The 21,604-nt window shown below is 34.6% G+C and overlaps 1 protein-coding gene across 1 annotated transcript in view; it reads left to right on the top strand.

Moving 5' to 3' along the window:
• The first annotated feature begins 1,134 nt into the window (after nucleotides 1–1,134).
• The window catches only part of LOC132201160 (uncharacterized), a 128,540-nt gene continuing 108,070 nt past the window's right edge, over nucleotides 1,135–21,604 (top strand). The window contains exons 1-3 of the mRNA XM_059627103.1: nucleotides 1,135–1,318; nucleotides 1,467–1,568; nucleotides 1,745–1,956. Of these exons, the coding sequence (XP_059483086.1) occupies nucleotides 1,520–1,568; nucleotides 1,745–1,956 (261 nt within the window). The 5' untranslated portion in view covers nucleotides 1,135–1,318; nucleotides 1,467–1,519. The remainder of the gene's footprint in view (nucleotides 1,319–1,466; nucleotides 1,569–1,744; nucleotides 1,957–21,604) is intronic.

The raw sequence follows: 21,604 nt of genomic DNA, 5'->3' as shown, positions 1-21,604 counted from the left end.
ATTTAGTGTATTGGGTTGGTCTCTTGCCCTAGTCGAGCACCCTTGACACATATTTTGTGCTTTCCCAACCATCTTGACCCCTGTTCGGTGGCTTTCTACTTCCTATAGCAGGTTTGGCGGTGCTCGCATGGGCCCCCAACCCCCTCGAGACCCTGCCTTGCCACGAAAATTAAACGCAGGCATTCACCATACAAGCCGAGTTCTTCCAGCTCGGAGGAAACGTGGCAAACCTCCGAGTGCGAAAATTGAGATGAGTAAGTAGGAATAATTAATATATCAATTGAAGAACAAATATATTATTAAATTAACTGTATTGAATTATTTAAAAACCTAATGTTTTCATTCAAATTTAAATTACAAATTAACAAGAAAAAAAAATAAATGCTTGAATCTGTATTTTTTTTTTTAATAAAATGTTAGGATAAAATGGTTTCATTCTTATTTCAATTAATTTTCAAATATATTGGCAATTAAAAAAAAAATTTATTACTAATATTTCACAATTCAGAGTTTCCTTTCATTATTTGAATGGACAATTAAAAAAACAATGGCAAAATAAATAAATATTTCTTGAAACTATAATTTGTGTAGTTTGTATTGAATAAAGTTTCGGATAATCTTTTTTTATAATTCAAATTTTAAATTCCATTCTCTTGCTTTGCACAATTTCTTTGAATAGAATATTCAACTTTTAATTACTTTATCTATTCTGAAAACAACAAATAGAACCACGGAAGGAAAGCTGAAACGGATACTTCATAAATAAAATTAAATCGCATCACTGACCTTGTGGTTGATCAAGGAACGGCGAGAAAATCGTGGTGACCTTGTCATTTGCTCGGCCAAACGTTTTCGGCACTCGCATGAACCCGCCGATGTTGCACCACAGGCAGATAAATTCCTTTTGCAGATGCAGGCAACTTAACAAATAAAAAACGCTATAAAATTTATAACTTAGCCGCTACTAAATTCCAAGATGGATTAATTTTAAACTTTTGATAACAATTTTTCACCATTTAAGACACTGGAAAGTAAAAACATCAAATATTTTACAGAATTAATTTAAACAAGAAAATTTGTTTTGTTGGCATTACCCGCCTCAAGTCCAATGGGGCGTATCATTCATCGTGTCAATCACGTGTCGTTCGTGCTTTTGTTTATGTTTTATGTTGTGATTGTGAATTGAAAGACTTTTTTCCTCCAAGAATTGTTTGCGGACCGATTTCGGCCTTCAAGACCTTTCGAGGTCCTGAGACCAGGGCTGAAGACGGGGTTTCGGCTTCATACGTTCCCAAAATCGACGAGAATCTCCCAAAAGGTATGTATATAAAAAATTAATGTACATACATAACACGTGGCACGAACATGCTCGTCATTACGCTCATTACACATAAAATATATTAACATTCTTTTTTGCTATAGCGCGGTATTACTGATTACTAATTTCATTCTTTTTAATTTCTTAGGAAGAAAAGCTGCCCCGGAACAAAATGCCAAATATCAGAGAGGCCAACACATCATGCATTTCGACTGGAAAAAATCCTTTAAATTGCATGAACCATTTTCGGGTGTGTATATTTTCCATGCCTTTTATCCATTTCATTGATTTTATTTTTAAATTCTAGTTCTCATTGCGCCAAACAAGCAATTAGGTTTTTATGTTAACCACCTAAATTTTGCCATAATTAACTGGATTTGCATATTTTTTTTTTTGAAATTTTCTGATGAATTTTTCCATCTGCAGGACCGAACAGAAATCCTCTTGGAGGCGGCGTTGGGGAAGACGGGGCGAGCGGATGTCCATGGTCCACTTTCGGGCAAAGACCAGGGCGCTACAAATCTTCGACCGACCCTCCAAGGCACAACTGCAGAAATCAAAGGGAACGTTTTGAAGACAGGAAAACAAACCCCATCATCACCCTGCTCAAGACCAGCCAGTGCATGACCTTCAACAAGGTCAGTTGTTTGTTTTTAATTTAAATTCTAAATTTACTCTCCTTCTGCACTTGGGCGGTGAACAAATGCATGGGTTTCTTCATTAAAAAAAAAAAAAAAACTGGAGACGCCCTGACTGTAGCCAAAAATCAGTATTAAACCAATTTTTGATGATTTTGTTTTGTTTTGTAAAGCATAAAAATAATTTAATACTAAATTGAAGTTTTTAAAAGTTAAAAAAGACTTACTTTTAGCAGTTTTTAGCTTCTTTTGAACCGTTTGGCTAGATTAGATGATTTAATTTAATGGAAACAAAATTTGTTGTTGCCGCCGATCAAAGAGTTTACTATGAACATTTAGAAAAAACTTCTCTTTGCTCAAGTTCATGTTTTGCTTTTATTATATAGTTAGAAAATGATACAAGAAGGACATAATAAATAACACATCAAACAAATTCCATTGTAAATATGGAATAACTGAATTATTAAAAACATTGAAAGTCAGACGTGTTGTTGCTAATGTTGTCGTTTGTGAAAAGCCTGCTGATCAAAACCAATTTTTAACTATTCATGAATGCATATTATTTTTATTGAAGTAATTGTAACATGGATGAAATAACTTCTTCTAATAATATAATTTTTAATTAAATTTAGCTTTGCCCCTAATAAAGTTTGTTTAAATGTAGCAAAATCACGCCCGCCACTGGCAGGCTGCGAGTGAGTGTGGGCTTATTTTAAAGAGGCGAATCCTTTTGCTCGGCGCTTCGTGCAGCCCGCCGGAATGAGCAAAACACTTCCTCTTGGTCTCTCTTTTCATCTGTTTCAAGTGCTCGTCTGAGTTTGTCTCTCTTGAAATTACACACAGCTTCAATACTTCCGCTCTCACAGCTTCTGCAAACACACGGCATGCACGCGAATTATTCATCAAAGTTTAAGAAGAGGCGCACGAGATGTAAATAATACACGCAGCAGCAGCAGCAGCCGGTTTGAAAAAAAAAATGCAAAGCAGAGGAGCAAATAAAAGCAGCCGGGCACGTCTGGTGTGCTGCGAAAATTGAAAGTAAACGAGATAAGGCACAAGTCTCGATAAGAAGAAGAAACTCTTTCCCAAAAATTATTTATATTTATCAAAAAGATCTTTTGCTTTTGAAACGGAGGAGGAAATTGCCGTTTTTCATTTTAATTCCAACTTCCGTTTCGAGATTGCGCCCCTTTGAGATCTTAATTCCCGCAATTTCACCGGGTGCGAAAGTATTAAATTTAATTAAGCCGCTCTTTCTGAAAGAAGTCGCGTGTGCAGCATAAAATTATTTTTATATCAAAGGAAGAGCCGTGGGGATTCTTTCATGATAAATTCCTTTGCCACACAATGGAATGAGAGAGAGCAGAGCTCCCCTGTTATCATCTCGGAGGCATTCGAGACTCAAGTCTTTGAAATTTGAGTTACTTCTGCCTGGCTAATAACCGCCCCTCTTGAGAGGGTGCAGGAAAGTGGCTTATCCTCCCTCCACTGTGCGGAGAAAGCGACTTTCAGCATTACTCCATATACGGAATTATTATTATTTAAAATAACGGAAAGCTGCTCGTTTGTTTTGACTGAAACTGCGTCGTCGTTGGGGAGCATATCGAAAAGACACCCAGCCGTGGGTTTCGTACTCGGCACAGAGAACAACAGCTGCGTCTTGAAACAATATTAAAGGCGGGAAGGCGGCGCTGCTGCTTTTATTACTCGTACGAAGCAAAAAAACGATAGAAAATTGCTGCATTAGGGAGAAAGACGAAATCACATATCGTATTATTTTCCCTTCAGACGGAAAATAACTTGATATTTGTTTACAATCTATAAATCCAATTTGTAATATTGCTGTATATATTTCAGGTTGAAACTCACGACACAGCGAGCAGCAGTGGCAGTAAAAATTACAAATATAAATGCACTTTGTGTGGCGTGCAAGCGAGCGTGCCATATCAATTTGATCACGACGACACAAAAGTGCAATGCACCACTTGATTTCCATTCAATTTCGTGCTGCCGTTGTAAAACAATACTGTCGCAACATTGATTTTAATATTTCTTACATATTTTACAAGCAATTTTTATTTGACACAGGTTTATACGGGGCAACATAAAAATACAGTATAAATTATTGAAATATTTCTTTACTGTACCTCTTGTTCTGCAGCAAAAACGAGGACAGTTTTAAAATAATTCTTTGATTTTTTTTATGTACATTTTTCTTCACATGGCTTGGTTAAAAACAATAAATAATCTATGAGTAAATTGTGAAATTGTGGAGAGGAGCAAATTAATTAGACGATATTTATTCAGAATTATCGTAATTATTTTAAATTCTGTTCAGTAAAGATTGCAAATTTCACAATTTGGACGCGGTTTTGGCGTAAAAAGTTAAAAAATGGTAATTAAAAAATGTATTTTAGAAGTCTTTTAAAAAAATAACAAAATTATATGAAAAAAATTTGGATATTTTTTAGTTGAATCTTTATTTCTTTGAAGAAATTGACACTCGAGTAGATGATCATGGAAATGAAGAGATCGGGCTTTTCCTAGTTGCTAAAATTGTTTTTATGAAAAAAATAAAAATAAATGCCCTTATCAGTTTTGGTCATGGTCTTTTACAATAAATCAGCAAAATTAAAAAAAAAAACCATTTTAACATAAAAATACAATTTTGCTGATTTATTATTTTTATTCTTCTTGAAATACGGTGACCGAAGCTGGTAAGGGCATTTATTTTTATCAGTAAAAACAATTTTCGCAAAGTGAGGAAAAGTCCGAGTTCTTCGTTTCCATTTTTATGATCAACTTTTTCTCTTCAAATAGATTTTGAAACAAAATAATTTTATTATTTAAATAATTTAAATATAAATTAGTTAATTACATTCAACATCAAAACTGTAATTATAACTAATAACTGAAGTCTGAAGTTAATATACTGTAACGCCATTTTGGCTTCTGCAATTAAACATCATTATTCTCTCGAGGGTGGTTTAATTGACAAACAACGACTGATGTTCTTGACAATTACAAATGGCGCATAATCCCACGCCGGCATTTAATTCGACGAGGCAGTATTATATAATTTGGCTGCAAACACACAACACCAAAGCAGAGCTTTCCGGCAAATTGAGACGTTAATTGGTTAATCGAGGCTGCCGTGGCGCGGCGCCATTAAAACGTGAAGCGAAACACACACTGCAGCAGTTTGCTAATAGAAATGCATGCAGGTCACTCGGCAATTATGCAATATTGTGTGCCAAATGAAATTAGCAGCAGTTATTACGAGTAGAAACAAAGTCAACGGCCTCGGCTGCGACATCTGCGTTGCACAAGTTGCATAACTATTAAGTCGTGCAAGAAAAGACCCGTTGGGTACGGAATAATATTCATATATTTACTGCTCTCACCTCTGCGTTTTTCGTTTTAACGACAGAAATAAATTAATCCTCCGGAGCTGGCATAAATCTTTTGCTATTTTTTTTTTTTATTCCTGGCAGTTTTTCTGCTCAATCCGCTGCACCGCACTTTTGCCAATTTGCGCTGCGGGGCGCTTTCGGAATGTTTAATTAAGTGGTGGAAATTGCCTGGCAGCCAGGTCGGGGAAAGTGCTGGGATTAGTGACGAGGGCAAAAATATATACCGTGCAAAGTACTGTGCGCTCCCCCGGCTTGATTATCACGCTCTGATTCGCAACGCCGCTGTTAATGGCACTGCAGATTTCAATTCTCGCTTCTTTTGCAACTCAACATTAGTTTTGTTTCTGCTGGGAAATTAATCATAAATTTCTGTGCGGCAGGCCTAATTAGGTACGGCTTGGAAGATTTAATCACTTTAATCTCTTTCCTTGAAGTTAAAAAATTAATTAAAATTAATGGAGAATTGAAATTTTGTTACAGATTTTGCTAGTAACAAAAACTACAAAATTTCATAGAAGATAAATTAATTGTATCTAACAAACTCAGCTCACACGTTTATGATATTTCTTGTTAAGGAGAGAAAATAAATTAGTCTCAAGCCACAAATATTAAATCTTTACATTTTTTTTTAAATTTTTTTGGCTACAATTAATGCCTATTGATGCATCACAGAAGAAGAAAAATAATTATAGTCATGTTTAAATTTATTCCCAATTAGCACAATTATACGTTGACATCACTTATTAAATTTGAAGTGGATTTAATGAGAATATAGGAAATCTATTGCTTATTCCTACTGAGTCAGTTTAATTGATAAAAGGAATACTGGTTTAAATTGTTTCACGTCCGTCTCAGATATGTTCAATTGATACCAAAATATATTTGATATTAAAATTATTATTTTCTTACATTATATTGAAATGAACCAAGGAAGATTATCTAATTTGTAATATCAAATATCTGCTTGCAGATAATTTTAATGGTGCTTCTACACTTCGTAATTACTTGTGGCTGAAGCAAATCTGGCCTACTTGGCCAGACCTTCGCAATATTGTTTGAAATGAGACTTCTGCAGCTTTCTTCTTCATATTTCCTGCCACATTAGGTCCCATTGTGAAGGCAATCCGACCGGCATCCCAGACAAACTTTTTCCAACTGCGATTTTTCTTATTTACTTTTTTACTTTGCTCATCGGTCGCTGGCTTGCATTCACTCGGCGGATTCGAAATTACACTTTATTGCAAAGAGTTTTTTGCTCGGCAGTAAAAAAGCAATCATTACGAAGTTACTAGAACTCGGCTGGTCTCGTTTTGCGCGAAAATAGAACAAATTTAATAACGAGACCAGCATTTCCAACAAAACTTATGAACTGAACGAGACTTTTTTATGTAAATAACATAAGAGGTCCTCTTTGCTCTCCCAGCAGATGCTCATTTGAGTGAAAAGGAAACTACTCTATAATTTTTGAGTTGAAGCTCCACTTCAACTATGCTTATTGATTCTATACTCGGTACTACTGGATGATTGGAAATGTCGCGAGTGAGCAATCCAGGCATGCTTTTTCCGCGCTCAACGTCGCAATTTGCCTTAATAAGTGAGCTTCATGCTTGATTGGCGGCACCGAGTCTCGATCTTATTTTCGACGAGACGCGCAGAAGAGGTGATTAGCGTCGGCGACATTCACCCTTCGTGCATTTGGTCCAGCCTGATAAGGGCGCTGTAATGGCACTCGAGACGTCTCATATTGATAAGTCGCCGGGTAAAAGGATCTTTCTTATTCATTTCCATTCGCGCCTCACTGCGCACTGCTAACAAGAATATGGAGGGTGGAATCTAGACGAACAGCAAAGTAGGCATAATATTTTTGATTCAAATGCGTAAAAAAGTTATTAATCCTTTCTGCAATGTTCACTTTGCAGCCTGTTAGGAATGTATTAAAATTCACTTTTTAATTTTAAATCAGAATAATGGATTGCAAAAGTGGGAATTATTATAAAAAAAGACTAGATTTCAAGTTTGGAAGAATCGTCTGAAGCATCATTTATAGCAAAAATTAAAATGTAAAAATGGACATAAATCACTTGAAATGACTTTGCAGATCTAAGAAATGATGGCTTTTCTCAGGTGTTGAAAGATTGAAACAAAGTTTTCATATCCCACGTAATTTCTGATAATTTTTAATTAATTAATTATTTTAAAGATAATTTCCCCCAAATACTTTTGTCTCGGAGCGATTTTACAACGTGTTTCCCTTGTCAAGGGGGCTCTGACGCGGTTTACCCATCGCTTTTGTTGGAGAACAATCTCACGATTCCAAAAAGCATAGACGCTTCTTGCATCTGGAGAAGAAAAACGATGCATATTTCAACCCGCTTTTTTTCCTGCAGAGCCTGGATGTAGGGCAAGTTGTGCGCGCGAATGCGGAATTTACGGAGGCTCAAGTTGTCACTTTAAAAGGCAGGGAGAGAGAGAAAAAGAGAGGAAACTGATACACGCGGCTGGCAGTCATAAAGTGTTGTCTGGCCAGAGTGTTGTTAACATATTAAAGCAGGGTGCTCATCAATATTCGAGCAGTGCCGGCGTAGTTACGAGGCCTCGCCACTCGCTCCACCGGCAAATGGCCCGGCCGAAATTGGGTTGTCCTGGCGCATTGTTATTTGCTTTGGGTAATATTCTTGCCTTTCTATGATTGCCACACACAACCGAGACTGCGGTGCTGTTGCTTTCCGGCCGACCAGCAAGAGCGAGAGCTGCTGAGAGCAAAATATTTATAAGACTCTCGTGTTCCCAGCGGGCCCACTTTTCGCAGGCTCAATGAGATGTGCACTTTTTGTCCCTCTCACCGCTGTCATGTTTGTGGAAATTTTAAAATTCAAATTATGCTTTTTACCGGCCAGAATTTTTATCGCTTATAATGCTTAAAATCGAAAACAAACGGGCGGCAAGTGCGGTTTGTGTCTGGCTTTTTGAACTTTGTGATCTTCCGAGTGGCCGCCTTTAGTTTTTTTTTAACACTCTCCTCCTTTCATTTGCGAGACAATAGACAATTAATTTATTTGTTGAAGTAATTACATGATAGATTTTCTATTTTAACGTTCATAAATTCATTAAAATAAACCAGAGGATAACGTTTGATTCACTTTTAGTATGAGAGTGGCCATGTTAGCTGGATTTTCATATTATTAGTTGAAAATTTTATTGCACTTGTGTGAAGAAAAAGCTTGGATACCAATTCTTTTTTATATAAATTTTGATAATTTTTTTCTTTGGCAAAACCTTCGTCAATTGCCAACTTTAATACAAAACAATTTGCTACCCCCTATATTTAGTCATATAATTAATTTTCCCTTTCCAAAGCTATCATAAAGTTTAAATTTAAATTTCAAATTGATCCAAAGTAGTTATATTTTCAATTAAAAATTTAATTAATTACTCCTTTTAATTTCCTCTCAGAATTGCATAAAATTAAAGATCGATTTATTATTTTAGAGTTTCCTCTACTAACATAAATTTAAGAATGTCCAATATTATATTTTCTCAGCATCCTCCTGGCCAAAGTATTTCTCTTACCCCCAATAATATCTGACCCCAATAATTTTGCCTCTCCAAATCCAATAATTAATTCAAATTTATCCTTATAGCTCTCCTCGCTCATTTTATTAAAATATTTTCCAATATTTTCATTCCTTCAACTCAATGATCATCCATAATGAATTTAGAGTGAATTGTTGTTAATTAAAATCACACAAAAATAAAAAAAATTTTCAATCGGCTTAATATTTTTGTTATCTTTTCTCTTTTCTGCACTCATTCGTTTAGTTTTGTTCAAGTTTGAGCCTCTAGCTGTACCTAAAGTGAAAAGTGAGCCAAAAAAAGAGAATCCATCGAGTTTCAACTCGGCCGTACGCGAGTCCAAAGGAGGAGTTTGTGCAATTTGCGCAAAAAATCACAAAGAGCGTCGGCGGGTTTAAAGAATGGAGAAAAACGCATGGCGAGGAAGAGAGGAGTAATTCAATTTCACAGCTCTTAATTCAGCTCTTTTAAGCCCACCTCTTTTGCGGGCCCCGTTTTTGTCTTTTGGTTCGAAGCCGCTTGCTGCTTTTTATCTTCGGTAACTACCTCCAAGTCCGAGTGAGTGTCTCTCATTCTCTTTGGCAGAGCAGACGCAATTTTTCAGGCGCAATTGAGTTTGGTAAGCTCTTGACAATGCACGTTCGCTATAGCAGACGCGCACAAACAAACAAACCCGGCCGCACACACACGCAATTCGCACTCCCTGGACCGGCAAACAAAACAAACGCTGTCCTCTCTCAATTTCCCAGTCCTTCCCTCTCCACGTTTCGCTCGTGCTTTTTATTTCACCCGCGCCGCGTTTCTGTTTGTGCAGCCACCCGCGTTTCTCCCTCTGTCTCTCCTCGGTTTTGCTCAATTTTTTATTCACCCGACTAGGAAAAGAGCTCGAGTGGAAATGGAGCTATTCAACCTTATTTTCCCTCTTATTTAAATTGAAAGCATTTCGCGAAAAACGCCCAAATGTTGCAAGTTGCAAAAGAAGCAGAGGAAATTTTACAAAAATGCTTCTTCGTTTTTTGATATCTTACAATTAGAACACGTTTTAAAGCATAAAAAAGTCAGGAACATTTTGATAAAATACTATAATTGCACAAATATCTTTCTGATTTCCATTTCATCATGTTTTAATTGCAAGTAAGATAATTTTAAAGTTCCTAAAATATTTTATTTAAATTTTAAGCATAATTTTAAAACAATATTTTTAATTTTCTATATCGCTTTTGTAGATCTGTACTAAAATATGAAGATTTCTTGATTTTTTTTAAAGTGAATTGCTTAAGAAATTTCTTACAAGTTTTTACAAGTAATCTGAAATGCAATTTTAACTGCAACATAAGGACAAGGTTCGATCGCCCTCTTTTGGATTATTTTGAACTTGAATTTGTTGAAGGTTTAATTATGTTGATTTTATTGTCTAATGTAAGCAACTCCATTAGATTAGATAATATAAGATAATAGTTTTATTCATTTGGGCAAAAAATTTAGTCTTCAACATGCACAAAAATACATTACCCAATTATTGTGCCCGTAGAACACGTCAAGTCACTTCATGGTAAATAAAAAAAATCCATCTGAAGAACTCAAACCGATTGTAAAACAAATTATCATAAAACACCTTTTTTTAGAAGTTTCTTGAATTTATTGTTGCACAAGTCGTCTTCAATGCAAAAATATTGTCTTAAATGAAAGAAGAATGAATTAAAAACCAAACATTTTACAGTTTTTATTACCTAGAAGTGGAAGTAAATTTTGATAAAAATAATTGTGTTTAGCCTTTGCGGACTCGATTCTGAAAACCTTCTAGAAGGTTTGAGTTATAAAATGTGGAAAGAAATAATAAAATGCAAATGAAAAGGAGAAGAGACAGAAAAAGAATATATTTTCATGTAAAAAGAAAACAAAAAGAGAGAGACACAGTTTGAGAGCAGAGCGAACTCACTATATTATGCACAGAGAGCGAATGTAGGAAAAGACGGAAAACACACAGAATAAAAGAAGCACCTCTCTTTGCGCGCGCTGTTGCAAATATTTTGATACCCTTATAAATGTGCAAATCTCTAAAGAGTCGGCGGCTAGAATTTTTAAATAACTTTTTCCTTCTGTTCCGCCGCGTCCACTCATTCCCTGCTCATTGTGAAAATATGAAGTATATAAAATCGAGAGAGATACGAAGGGAAAGCTCTCAAACGAGCGCTTTATTAGCATTGCAAAAAAGTTGTTTCTGCGTCGCTGGCAGCGCCGGAATTATTTGTTTTAAAGAGTTTGAAACTTGTTATCTGCACAAAGTCCAAGTGGCACCACTACAAACCGAGAGGGTAGCAATATGAAAATTTCTCCACCGGGAAAACGACTTTTGAGTCTTTCAGTCAATACCGACAAAACTTGCAGTCAAAGTTTTGCACGACCGCCATTTTTTTTTTATAATTAAAACCAGAGAGTTGCAATCATGAATTGCGGACATTTGGCTGGATAAAAAAAGAAATGAAACAATACCAAATTAAAACATCCGAAATTGCGCGGCTGTAAAACAATGAGGGAAAAATTAAAATTTAATTACCGTAATGAGTGGAAATAATTAAAAAGTGAGCGCACGAATGAATTGTTTGCACAACCTGCCTTTCGCGTCCAGTCGATGCAATTTAATTACGGCCAGCCTGTGCGCGCCTTTTATTGAATGAGTGGCGCAAACAATGTAATTAAATATTCAACAGCGAAACAAATTAACGGCGGCCTGCACACATACAAACACTCGCGTTTACGTACACACGTAAGCCGCACTAGCAGTCACTTTTGTGGCAGAAATGCCGCAAAATGATTTTGGTCTGCCGAGCAGTTCCTGCCAACGAAAGGTGCTCAACTGATTTTCTAGGTAAAATTTACCTCGAGTTTAACTGAAGAGGAGATTCTGGTAAATTAATTGTAACCCATAATTGCCTAATTAATTTTGAAGTTTCCAGTAAAAAAAAGTAAAAACATATATTAAAAAAATAAATATGGTGTCAATATTTCGTTTTGTTGTAGAATTTCACCATTCAATATTCATGGCTGATTTTAAATTCAAATCACCATCAATATTTCGTTATCAATTTTCTACTGGATGGGAAATTTTCTATTTTTTTCTTTCAAAACTAAAAATGTGCATGCTTAAAAGATTCTAACGATGAAAATTAAGGAAGAAAAAGCATAAGATCTACCCAATAAAATTTTTAAACTTAATGTTTTATAACGATTATAAATTTTGGAAAATATTTTTTTTTCATTTACTAAAAGTTCCTCATAAAACTTCGTGCTGATCTAAATTTTGATGTAGTTTTAATATTATTTTTAATAATAAGTAAAAGCACTATTCTATATTGTTAAAATAAAAAGACAATAGAAAAACCAAGAAAACGAAAAAATTATTTAAAATTAAAATTTAACACATATAAAAAATGCTTGACGAAACAATTAATTTTTATTGTTCTTGTTAAATTTTTACCATCTGTACAATTTAATTTTTAATTTCGGCATTTGCACTAATAATTTTTAATATAATTACCCTCCAAAAAACCCAATTGCACTTCCTGATTAAAAAATTTGCAATATTATTAATTAAGAAGCTTATGTGACCTTACAGAATTATTTTGATGCTTTTATCGATGTAATATACTGTTATATTGCATTTTAAATCCACTTGTATTTTGGAGGGGAATATAACTCTCCTTTTTCTTTTCAGAAAATATAGCCGACCCTTATTTACATTTACGAGCGCGTGCGCTGCAGTTTTCCGAGCAGATAAGATTAGCCGAAAATTGCTTGAGAGGATGTATGGCGGTTTGTTGGGAAAGGGTTGCCTGCAAAAAATGCCAAAGGTTGGCCGGGAGCAAGGGCAGCAGTTTGCGGTAATTTGTTAACAGAATGATGCACACCAAGAATCGCCGCACTTTGCAAGTCCGGTTCGCTCTCTCGCTTGGGCGCTAACAAGATAAATGACCCTTCACTCGCCCGTTTTCTTAATAGGCTCTGCAGAGATAACAAATTCCTCGCATTCCTCTCGGAAAAAAACACGCCCTCCGGCGCCGCCACTGATAGCGAGAAGTGCAATAAAGAAAAGGAAACACCAAGAATTTCCCAACACAACTCGCACGCCGAATGCAAATCTGCGAATATCTTCTAAAACGTCTCAATTTCCGAATTTCCATCCCCTCTCCCTTGAAGTTAATCAGCATAATTAGACAATTGGAACGCTTTCAACGATTATTTGAAAATTCTGATTTTATTTCTGTGGGGCAAATTCTGTCGACTATTAATGAAGGATTTTCCAAGACATTAAAGTGACTTCAATTTTTTCAAATAAAGTAGAATTTTCAATTTTACATGAAAAAAAAAACAATTTTTATATCTTATAATAAAGGAGTATTTATTAAATTAAATTTTTTTTTTTAAATTTATACAATATTGAATGGTTTCTTTTGGCATTAATTAAAGTTTACTCCACAAGTTCATTTTTTACATAATATATGTTGAATTATCCTTGTAAATTTTGTCACTCCTACCAGCTGTACCAATATTACAACTAAATATTACTATTTTTTTCGCAATTTAAAATTTTTTGAAATATTTTGATTCTTGTCGGATTGAAAGCATTTTCTGTATTATATTTGACGAATCAATGGGTCGACAAGTTATTGATCTCGACCAGACTATTTTCGTAATTTGCATTGAAATTTTTGAAAGCTCTATACCCTTTTTACATAATTACGTATTAAGGTGTGCCTGCATATTTGATGCGAAAGGCGGGCGAGAAAAGAAAAACATCTCATCAGGAGCAAGGCAGAGCTCCCTGCTAATTACGCGTCTTCATGAGGGTGGCCCATATTTATACTCGTGCACTCTCATAAAAGGCCGAACTTTAGGTGGAAAGTTTTAATCCCTCCCATATTAAAAGTGGCGAACTAAAAGGCAGGGCGGCGGCACCACCGTTAAGTGGCGTATCTTGCTAGCGACATCGAGCCGCGACTGCTCAAAGACCAATCAATAAATCGCCCTCTTTGCGCCACATAAGCTTGTTTGTTTCCCTCTCCAACACGCTAACAGTTTCTTGGTATTAAAATTAATCTCTCCGAGAATTACAGGTGGGCCTCCCTAATTAGGGAATATTAATTAAGAGCAGGCTAATAATAAACGTAGCTTGAATTTCGCTAGAAATCATGGCACCAAATTTAATCATTTGTTAGCTCGCTCATTTGTCATTTTCAAGTGATCAGGGTGATTCAAAAGCCTTAATATTGGCCAGCAGACGGAATTTAAGTAATTTTGAAAAATGTAATTAGTAATTATTATATTTTCATGTGAAATTTTTTAATTAGCAGCAGCAGCACTGTAATTTTTTTTATTTTTGAACTTCCAGACCGAGAAGATCATAATAATGATTAATCATAATCATTGATTGTGGAGATCATGAGTGAATCTGATTGTTCACCTTTTTGAATACTAATTATCCTAAAAATTAGTTACTCTAAAGTGCAACGTAACCTCTGAAGTTTTCAAATCAACAATAAGGGCAATGGGATAGCGACTTTTATATCAATTTTTATTTGTTAACTACTTTTTAATAATCATTTTGAACGAAAATAAAACACGATTTGGAAAACAAATATAGGAAAGTAAATATTGGTAAAATTTTCTAAGGAATTGCTTAAATAATTTTTAAATTATTCTTTAATTTTAATAAAAATACATAATATTGCATTCTTTATATAAATTTTTTTTTTTTAATTAATTTTTTTTATAAATCTGATTGTTTATGTCACAAAGAACTGATTGTGAGAGGCTTAATTTGTAAAATATTCTTGTATGCTAAAATTATGCACATTTTTTAACATTTAAACGATCCCCTTTTAAATTTTCCAAATCCGTTGGGTGTCGGCCCTGAAAATGTGGGGGACAGAATAACTTTCCTCGGAAGAGCGCGCGCGTGAGCGTGCTTTGGAGGCTTTTTATTCAAAATAAAAGGCGGAATAAAGAAAGGAAGCCAATATAAAGCAAGTATGAGCCGAGGATGCTCGATATAACCGTGTGCACGCGAGTGTGGCGGGCGGAATATTGCCGAGGAGGAGCGGCTCTTTCATATAAGCCTTTACAAAACATTATATAAGTGGCGCCGAAAAGCTCGACGTTCGCGAGAAAGAAAGGGTGCCGACTCGGAATAAATAAAAGTCGGTGTATATAATCTCGATCAAATGCAAATATTTCGAGCAGCACCCTTTTGTTTATTTGCCCAGAGAGTGGAAAAGCAGGTTGAAATTATTTGCGTTGGCGGAGTTAAAAAGTAAACATGGAAAACTCTTTGTGCCATTTGCATCGAGTATTATTGATCACGGCAAAAATGAAACAGTTTCTCGTGCAAATTCCGAAACGCAGCTGTACATTTTCCAAAGCTTAACGGCAATCGTAACAAATCACGTGAAAGCATAAATCAAAAAGGCTTTTCATTCTGGCATTATGAATAGGTAAAGTAAAAACCTTTCCAGCCAACAATGAAACACTGATAAGTTGGATTGCCTTTGCAATTGTCTAAATTATATTTTCTTGCATTGAATTCGAATTTTATTTAAGTATTTAATTCTTGAATTTTGTTGAATTATCAAGCCAATAAGATTGTGTGTAGAAAGGAAAAAATTAATTTCTTTTTAATGATTTTTGCCTCCAAAATTCCAAAATTTTATATAATTGAATCATTAAGAAAAAAAATTCAAATTTTTTGCTTTTGAGACAGCAGTGTTTTGTTTCTTAATTAAAATATTAATTTCCTCTGAATCAATCCCAGTCCTTGGCATGGACGACCATTGTGTCCTGCAGTTTGCATTGTTATATGATCCAAATCTCCACAATTCAATTTCTTCTCCTTTTGCAAATCCGTTGAAATATGAATAAGGCCCGATCTTGAACGCGAATTGGTATGAACTGAAAAAACTGATTCGCTCAAGAGCTGGAAAAAAGACGGATGCTCGGCCTTATTTGTTCTTTTCATGCGATTCATCGAACCCAAGCCGCTTCTCATCTCCATCTCCTGCACCAAAAGTAATTGGATTGCTCTCCAAACAGAAAGAGCCGAGCAAAAACCATATACCTGCTGCTGTTTTTCTGAATTGCACCGTCCGAGCAGCAAAACTGAAAAGACTGGCTAAGGAAAGCTCATAAGACGTAGAATTTTTAATAAAAAAGATTTCCAGTGAAACTTTTTTGAACTATCACATAACGTTTAATTAAAATTATATAATATGAAACATAAAATACCAGTTAAAAATTTTGTTTTATATTTTATGTTATTTATTAATTTTCAAATATTTGCTCTATTTAATTGAAATTTCTGCAATTTTTCACATTTTAATTATAAAATCTTAAAAATGAATATGTTAACCATTAAACGTAACAATTTTCTTTATAACTTGTATTAAGAGAACATTTCTTTACTTATATTCTCATTTTTTGTTCGCAGGTAAGCATTTAAAAGAAATGCTCAGTGTCCGAAAAAGCTAGCGCAGCAAAAGGTAGGAGTTAAAGTTATGATCAGCAAAAGGGTAGAAGCTCATTGAGCACATTTTTAGTAGGAAGGCAAAATTTATAAAAATAATGCCGTCAAATTTAAATCAAGCTCTAATTTTATTAATTGTAAAGATTTGAATTTTTATGGGACAAATGTTTTGCGAGTAATTGGATGCACTCCTAATTACAACTAAACAGGCTACAAAAAATTACTAATTTTAGAGAATAAGAATGATATACTTGACCACAAAAAGGTAACCATAGGTCTGCTGTTAGAATTTTCCATTGGTGAAAATATGAAATAATAAAAGATGGGATTTTTAATTACTCGCAAGTAAAAGTAGTCAATTTTATATCAGAAATTCACATCCATCTTGTTTTAAGAAACTCTTCAGTCAAAGAAAAAAAACCTTGTAAAATTTAAAATGAAACGCAAATTGAATGTAAATTTAACTATAACTTAAATCATCATTTCTTGCGAAACTTTGATGTCAGTTTAATGTTGGGTTGGTGAGGTTGTGGCCCGGGCAAGTGGACTTGTTGATGGGGCATCAACCCTTTCATGCCCTCGACTATCATTTTATTCCGATCCATGTGGCAGGGACGATCAATGTGAACGAGCCGGCCTATTATATTATTGCGATGGAACCAATTTTTGAAATAATGGCGCCGGGCGTTTTTATCCACTCGCTCGCGCTCGCTCCGCCGGCCTCAATTGATCCACTCTGGCGCAAATGGTCGGCGAAAAGCTTGTGCTGCCTCGCTCGCTCGTCGCATGGCATTAGCCCCGAACATACTGCAGAGTGCCCGCCGCTATTTTTTCCTTTGTTCCGATTGCATTTTCGGCGGGGCCACTTTAATCAACGTTAATTTGCGCTGAATGCCCGGCGGTGCCGTTTCGGGTTTTCCGCTACACGCCCCGGCTTGATGACATATTTCGCACTTACATCGCCTGGCCACCGCTTTATTGCCATCTCAAAACGTCATGTGTTCCATTATACGACCAGCAACTCTCATGAGCAATCGCCGACATTGCCAATCAGCGAAAGATGGAAAGATTTCAAAAACTTTAAAACAAAATCATACATTTTCATAAAATACGTCAAATTAATTAATATGATTGGGCTTGGTGAAAATTGCTCCATTTTTTATTTTAAATATGGGCTCAAATCGTATTTAAAAAAAAATTAATTTCATTCAAGGTTTTGTATATAACCATTAGTTTTAAATCTCAACCAACTTTAATGAAAAGATTCAGCTGAGAAAACGAGAGGAAAATCCTCAGTATGTTCCCCGAGACACTTTCTTCTTTCTTTCAAAAGCAATTTTCTTTTATGAACTTAAGCACACCAGTTATATAAAAAATATCCGTGCGCTATCTTGTTAATGCAAACCATTTGCATAAAGTGCAGCACCCGTGGCACAATGAATATTCCCAAGCACTTGATGCGCTCGCAAGATTATTGAATTACTCTCGTATGCATCGATGGGAATTATATTCAAATTAAACTTTGTCGTCGCTTTTGCAATGCGAGGGAGAAAATTGCATTGCGAAAGTATTAAGTAAACAAAGAAAGATTTTCGCTCGCTCACCAAAGTTTTGGAACGTGAAACTACAAAGTAACTGGCGCGACGAGCAATTTGTTGTTTTAGATTTTCACACAGACTCGTCGCTCCTTCTCAGAGTTGCAAAATTGCAGACGTATGGAATTTTAATGAGGCGATATCTTTTCGCTTGGTGAATTTGTTATGAATGGAAACTTTGTTCTAAATAGAAGTTATATCGTTTGAAAATGATTACTCTGTGGTGGGAAGAAGAAAAGAACTAAGTAAAAGAGGAATAATTATGTAGAAAACAGTTTATTTATTAATTAGCTTGTGCCTTATTTAAAAGGAGATCTACACAAATTTATTGATTAAAAGTTTCGTTAGAGCTCAGCCAACAAAAAGTATACAATTTACTCAAGTTTCATGTGCAATTTAAGTAAGAATTTTATATAATATTTATTGATTATTTAATAATTAATATATTAAAATAGTTGATTTATTTTATTTAAATAAATTTTTTATTGAATTAGTGATAACTTTTAAATTTGTTAGTTTTAATTGACATAATTAGACCTGTTTAAAAAAATTCTACTTCATTTTCATTCTGAATTATGAAAGTTAAAAAAAATTAAAAATGGTGATAAAAATTCACAAATCGTTTGTAATTTGGTTTTCCTTCCCCCGCCAATAACAATTTAGCATCCAGAAGTCGCATTAATGTAAATCAAAATTTGAAATCATGAATAAATCCATCAGAAAAATGAAATGAAAATTTAAAGAACTTAATTTATTATTGAGAAATTATTGTAATGCTTCAAAAATTCTTGAATTAACTGCGATTTTAAGCTTATATTGATTTTAATACACATTTATACTATTTATTTTTCTCTAGTTTGTCAACAACCTCGCTGATTGTGCAATCTCGTCTCTAGTTATTTGTTTCTCAATTTAAATTTTTTTTATCTCATTGATTTTTTCCAAGGCAATCTGCCTTCCCTTTCGTTATTCCTCTCAGCAAACAAACAGGAAATGGAAAATCCGTCTTGATGAGCTCTTATTGTGGGATTTTCCCGCACGCAGACTCTCTCATAAATAAATCGGGCTGTGCAATCAGCGCAGCCGAGTGTGAATGATAAATGCAAACTCGGCGACTAACTCTTTTATTCTTTCTCCCTCGCCCAAGACAATGGCGAGGACAACTTTATGACGGGGCGCGCCGCAGGAAGGCATTTTTTTCCCTAAAAAAAGTGACCTTTTGTGCAGTTTAACGAAATGATTTAATGAAGCTCGTTTGGAGCCTGGGCAACAAAAACTTGTTTTCTTCGCATTCAAATTAAATTTCCGCCTCGGTTGTGCTCAACAATGTGCCAAAAATTAGAGACATATTCACTCGAATGCAGAGAAAGAAAAAGGTCAACTGCGGCACGGTATGAAGGTCTTTGGCCGATTCAAATGACATAATGGCGACCTTTCAGCGAGACCGAGGGCACAGCCAGACAGACTGAAGTCGTTCTCGCGAAAAACGGCGGTGGCGACTCGGGCGAACTGATTCAATTTGCGTCGCCGCTCTGTTGTCAATTTTCATCCGCGTACAAAAGGCTTTTCCGTCCGTGAATTTCGGGTAAACATTTTCCGCTCCTGGCAATTTTTAACAAGACAGAATAACATAAAGGTGCGGCGAATTTCCAAATTGTATTTAAAATTTGTATGGCAAAATAATCTGCATTTAAATTATGATAAAAATTGAAAAAAATATGTAACGTTAATAAATCAGTTTTCAAGTAATTAATTGTTTTTGGGCACATAGTTAAAAAGCATAAAATATTGATAATTTAAATTTTTTGTAAATATATTGTAGGTTTAAAAAGTAATTATGTTATACATTTCTTTCAAAATTTTGTGCATTTATTTAATATTAATCTTATATTATTATAGATTAAAACTCCTTTTTTTACTGCAATGAAGTAAATGCTCTTTTATCTTCACTTAGATTTCTTAGTCTAATTTGAACTATATTTTAAATTTTAAAATATATATTTTCCAAATCAGACAATGGTTTACTTATGCTGATATTTTATTGTTGAAAAATTTATATGCAGACTATCCCCATGATTGCATAATTTAAATGAATATTATTTTAATTTAATTGAAAATCTCATTAACAATGGTGAAAAATAATAATTGTTTTTAAGCCATTCAATCTGATATCTGATCGATAGAATCAATTGTCCCCTGTTGACTTGGACCTTGACTTGAGGCTTTATTTTATACGCCCGAGAATGGAAATCGTAAACACGGGCGCCGAGAATCGTGAAATAAAATTGCTGCGAGCGAAGTTGGCCGGCTCGGTTCGCGCTGCAGTTTCCACCATCCATAAAGAACAACTTGTGCGGAGGACATTAATAAATCTCGCCCTTTGCTGGCTGTATCCATTCTCTCTGTGTGTTGGGCCAAGTTTGCCGCTGCACTGACCCTTCGGAGAAAAAATGGAGGGCAGTGAAGAGAGCGATGTGCCTTGCAGATGGCCATGTGTCTTTATCTCTGGCCTGCTAATCTATTGCCCATCAAAAACAAACCAGCAGCCCGGCCGAGAAAGAGCAAAGAGAGGACCCGAGCCGTGTTGGAGGCTGCAGAAAAAAAGCAAAGAGAGGAGCTGCGGGATTTCATTGTCCAGGCAGTGTCGACTGCTGGCAAAAAGTGAAAGGGTATCAATTGCGATAAGCCCTGCACCGGTTAGAAATAAACGAGAGACATAAATTATTCAGCAATGGAACACCGTTTTAGTTGAAAAATGGTTTCTAAATGTTAACAAAGTATAAGTGTTCGTAAAGTAAAATTAAAACAGGCTCTGAATATTATTTTATCACAAAGTAAATGGCTCTACTAGTTTTGTTCGTTCCAGTCTACATTGTTTAAAACTCTATTTAAAAAGTAAAGAAATTAGTTGAAATAAAATTCAATATTTTTAAGTAATTGAAACCAAAATCTATTATAAGAATTATTTTTTTGGGTTGTAATTGCCAATTAATAGTAATAGAAAGCACTTTGAAAATGATTTTATTTTATTTCTTTGTTCTTACCCTCGATGACTTATTTTTATATAGTAACTCAAATTTTAACCGAATTGACATAAAAATCGTATGATTTTTTTTTTTAGATATTCTTTATGTTCTTTTTCATAAACTTAATGAATACTGATTTTTTACTTTTTGGCAAAAATTGTTAAAAAATTTATTTACACTGGTTTAAAGATTTAAAAAAAAAGTTTTAAAATGCTTTTTTTTATTTAATATTATTATCAATAAAATTAGTTTTTCTTCTTTATTATTTAATTTCAATAAATAAGTAACAAAAATTGTAAAGGGTCGAGCAACAGTGTTGTGCACAAAAAGCATTTAATTTTTTGTATAGTAAAATTAAATTTTAACTGTAGTTTTAGTGATAGTAAATATAAAATAATTCTTAAATTCTAAGAGTATAATAAGAACACATAATGTATGGCTGGCAAATCTAGCTAAAAAAAAATTTTTTTGGGCCGTAAATTACAAAATTATCAGAAGTTCACGATTTCTCCTTTATTAAAATAG

This window comes from Neocloeon triangulifer, unplaced genomic scaffold (genome assembly GCF_031216515.1).
Source record: "Neocloeon triangulifer isolate White Clay Creek 2 clone unplaced genomic scaffold, ASM3121651v1 ptg000014l, whole genome shotgun sequence".
Lineage (NCBI taxonomy): Eukaryota > Metazoa > Arthropoda > Insecta > Ephemeroptera > Baetidae > Neocloeon > Neocloeon triangulifer.
Note: the sequence above shows the minus strand (reverse complement) of the source record. Positions and strands in the feature narration are given on the sequence as shown.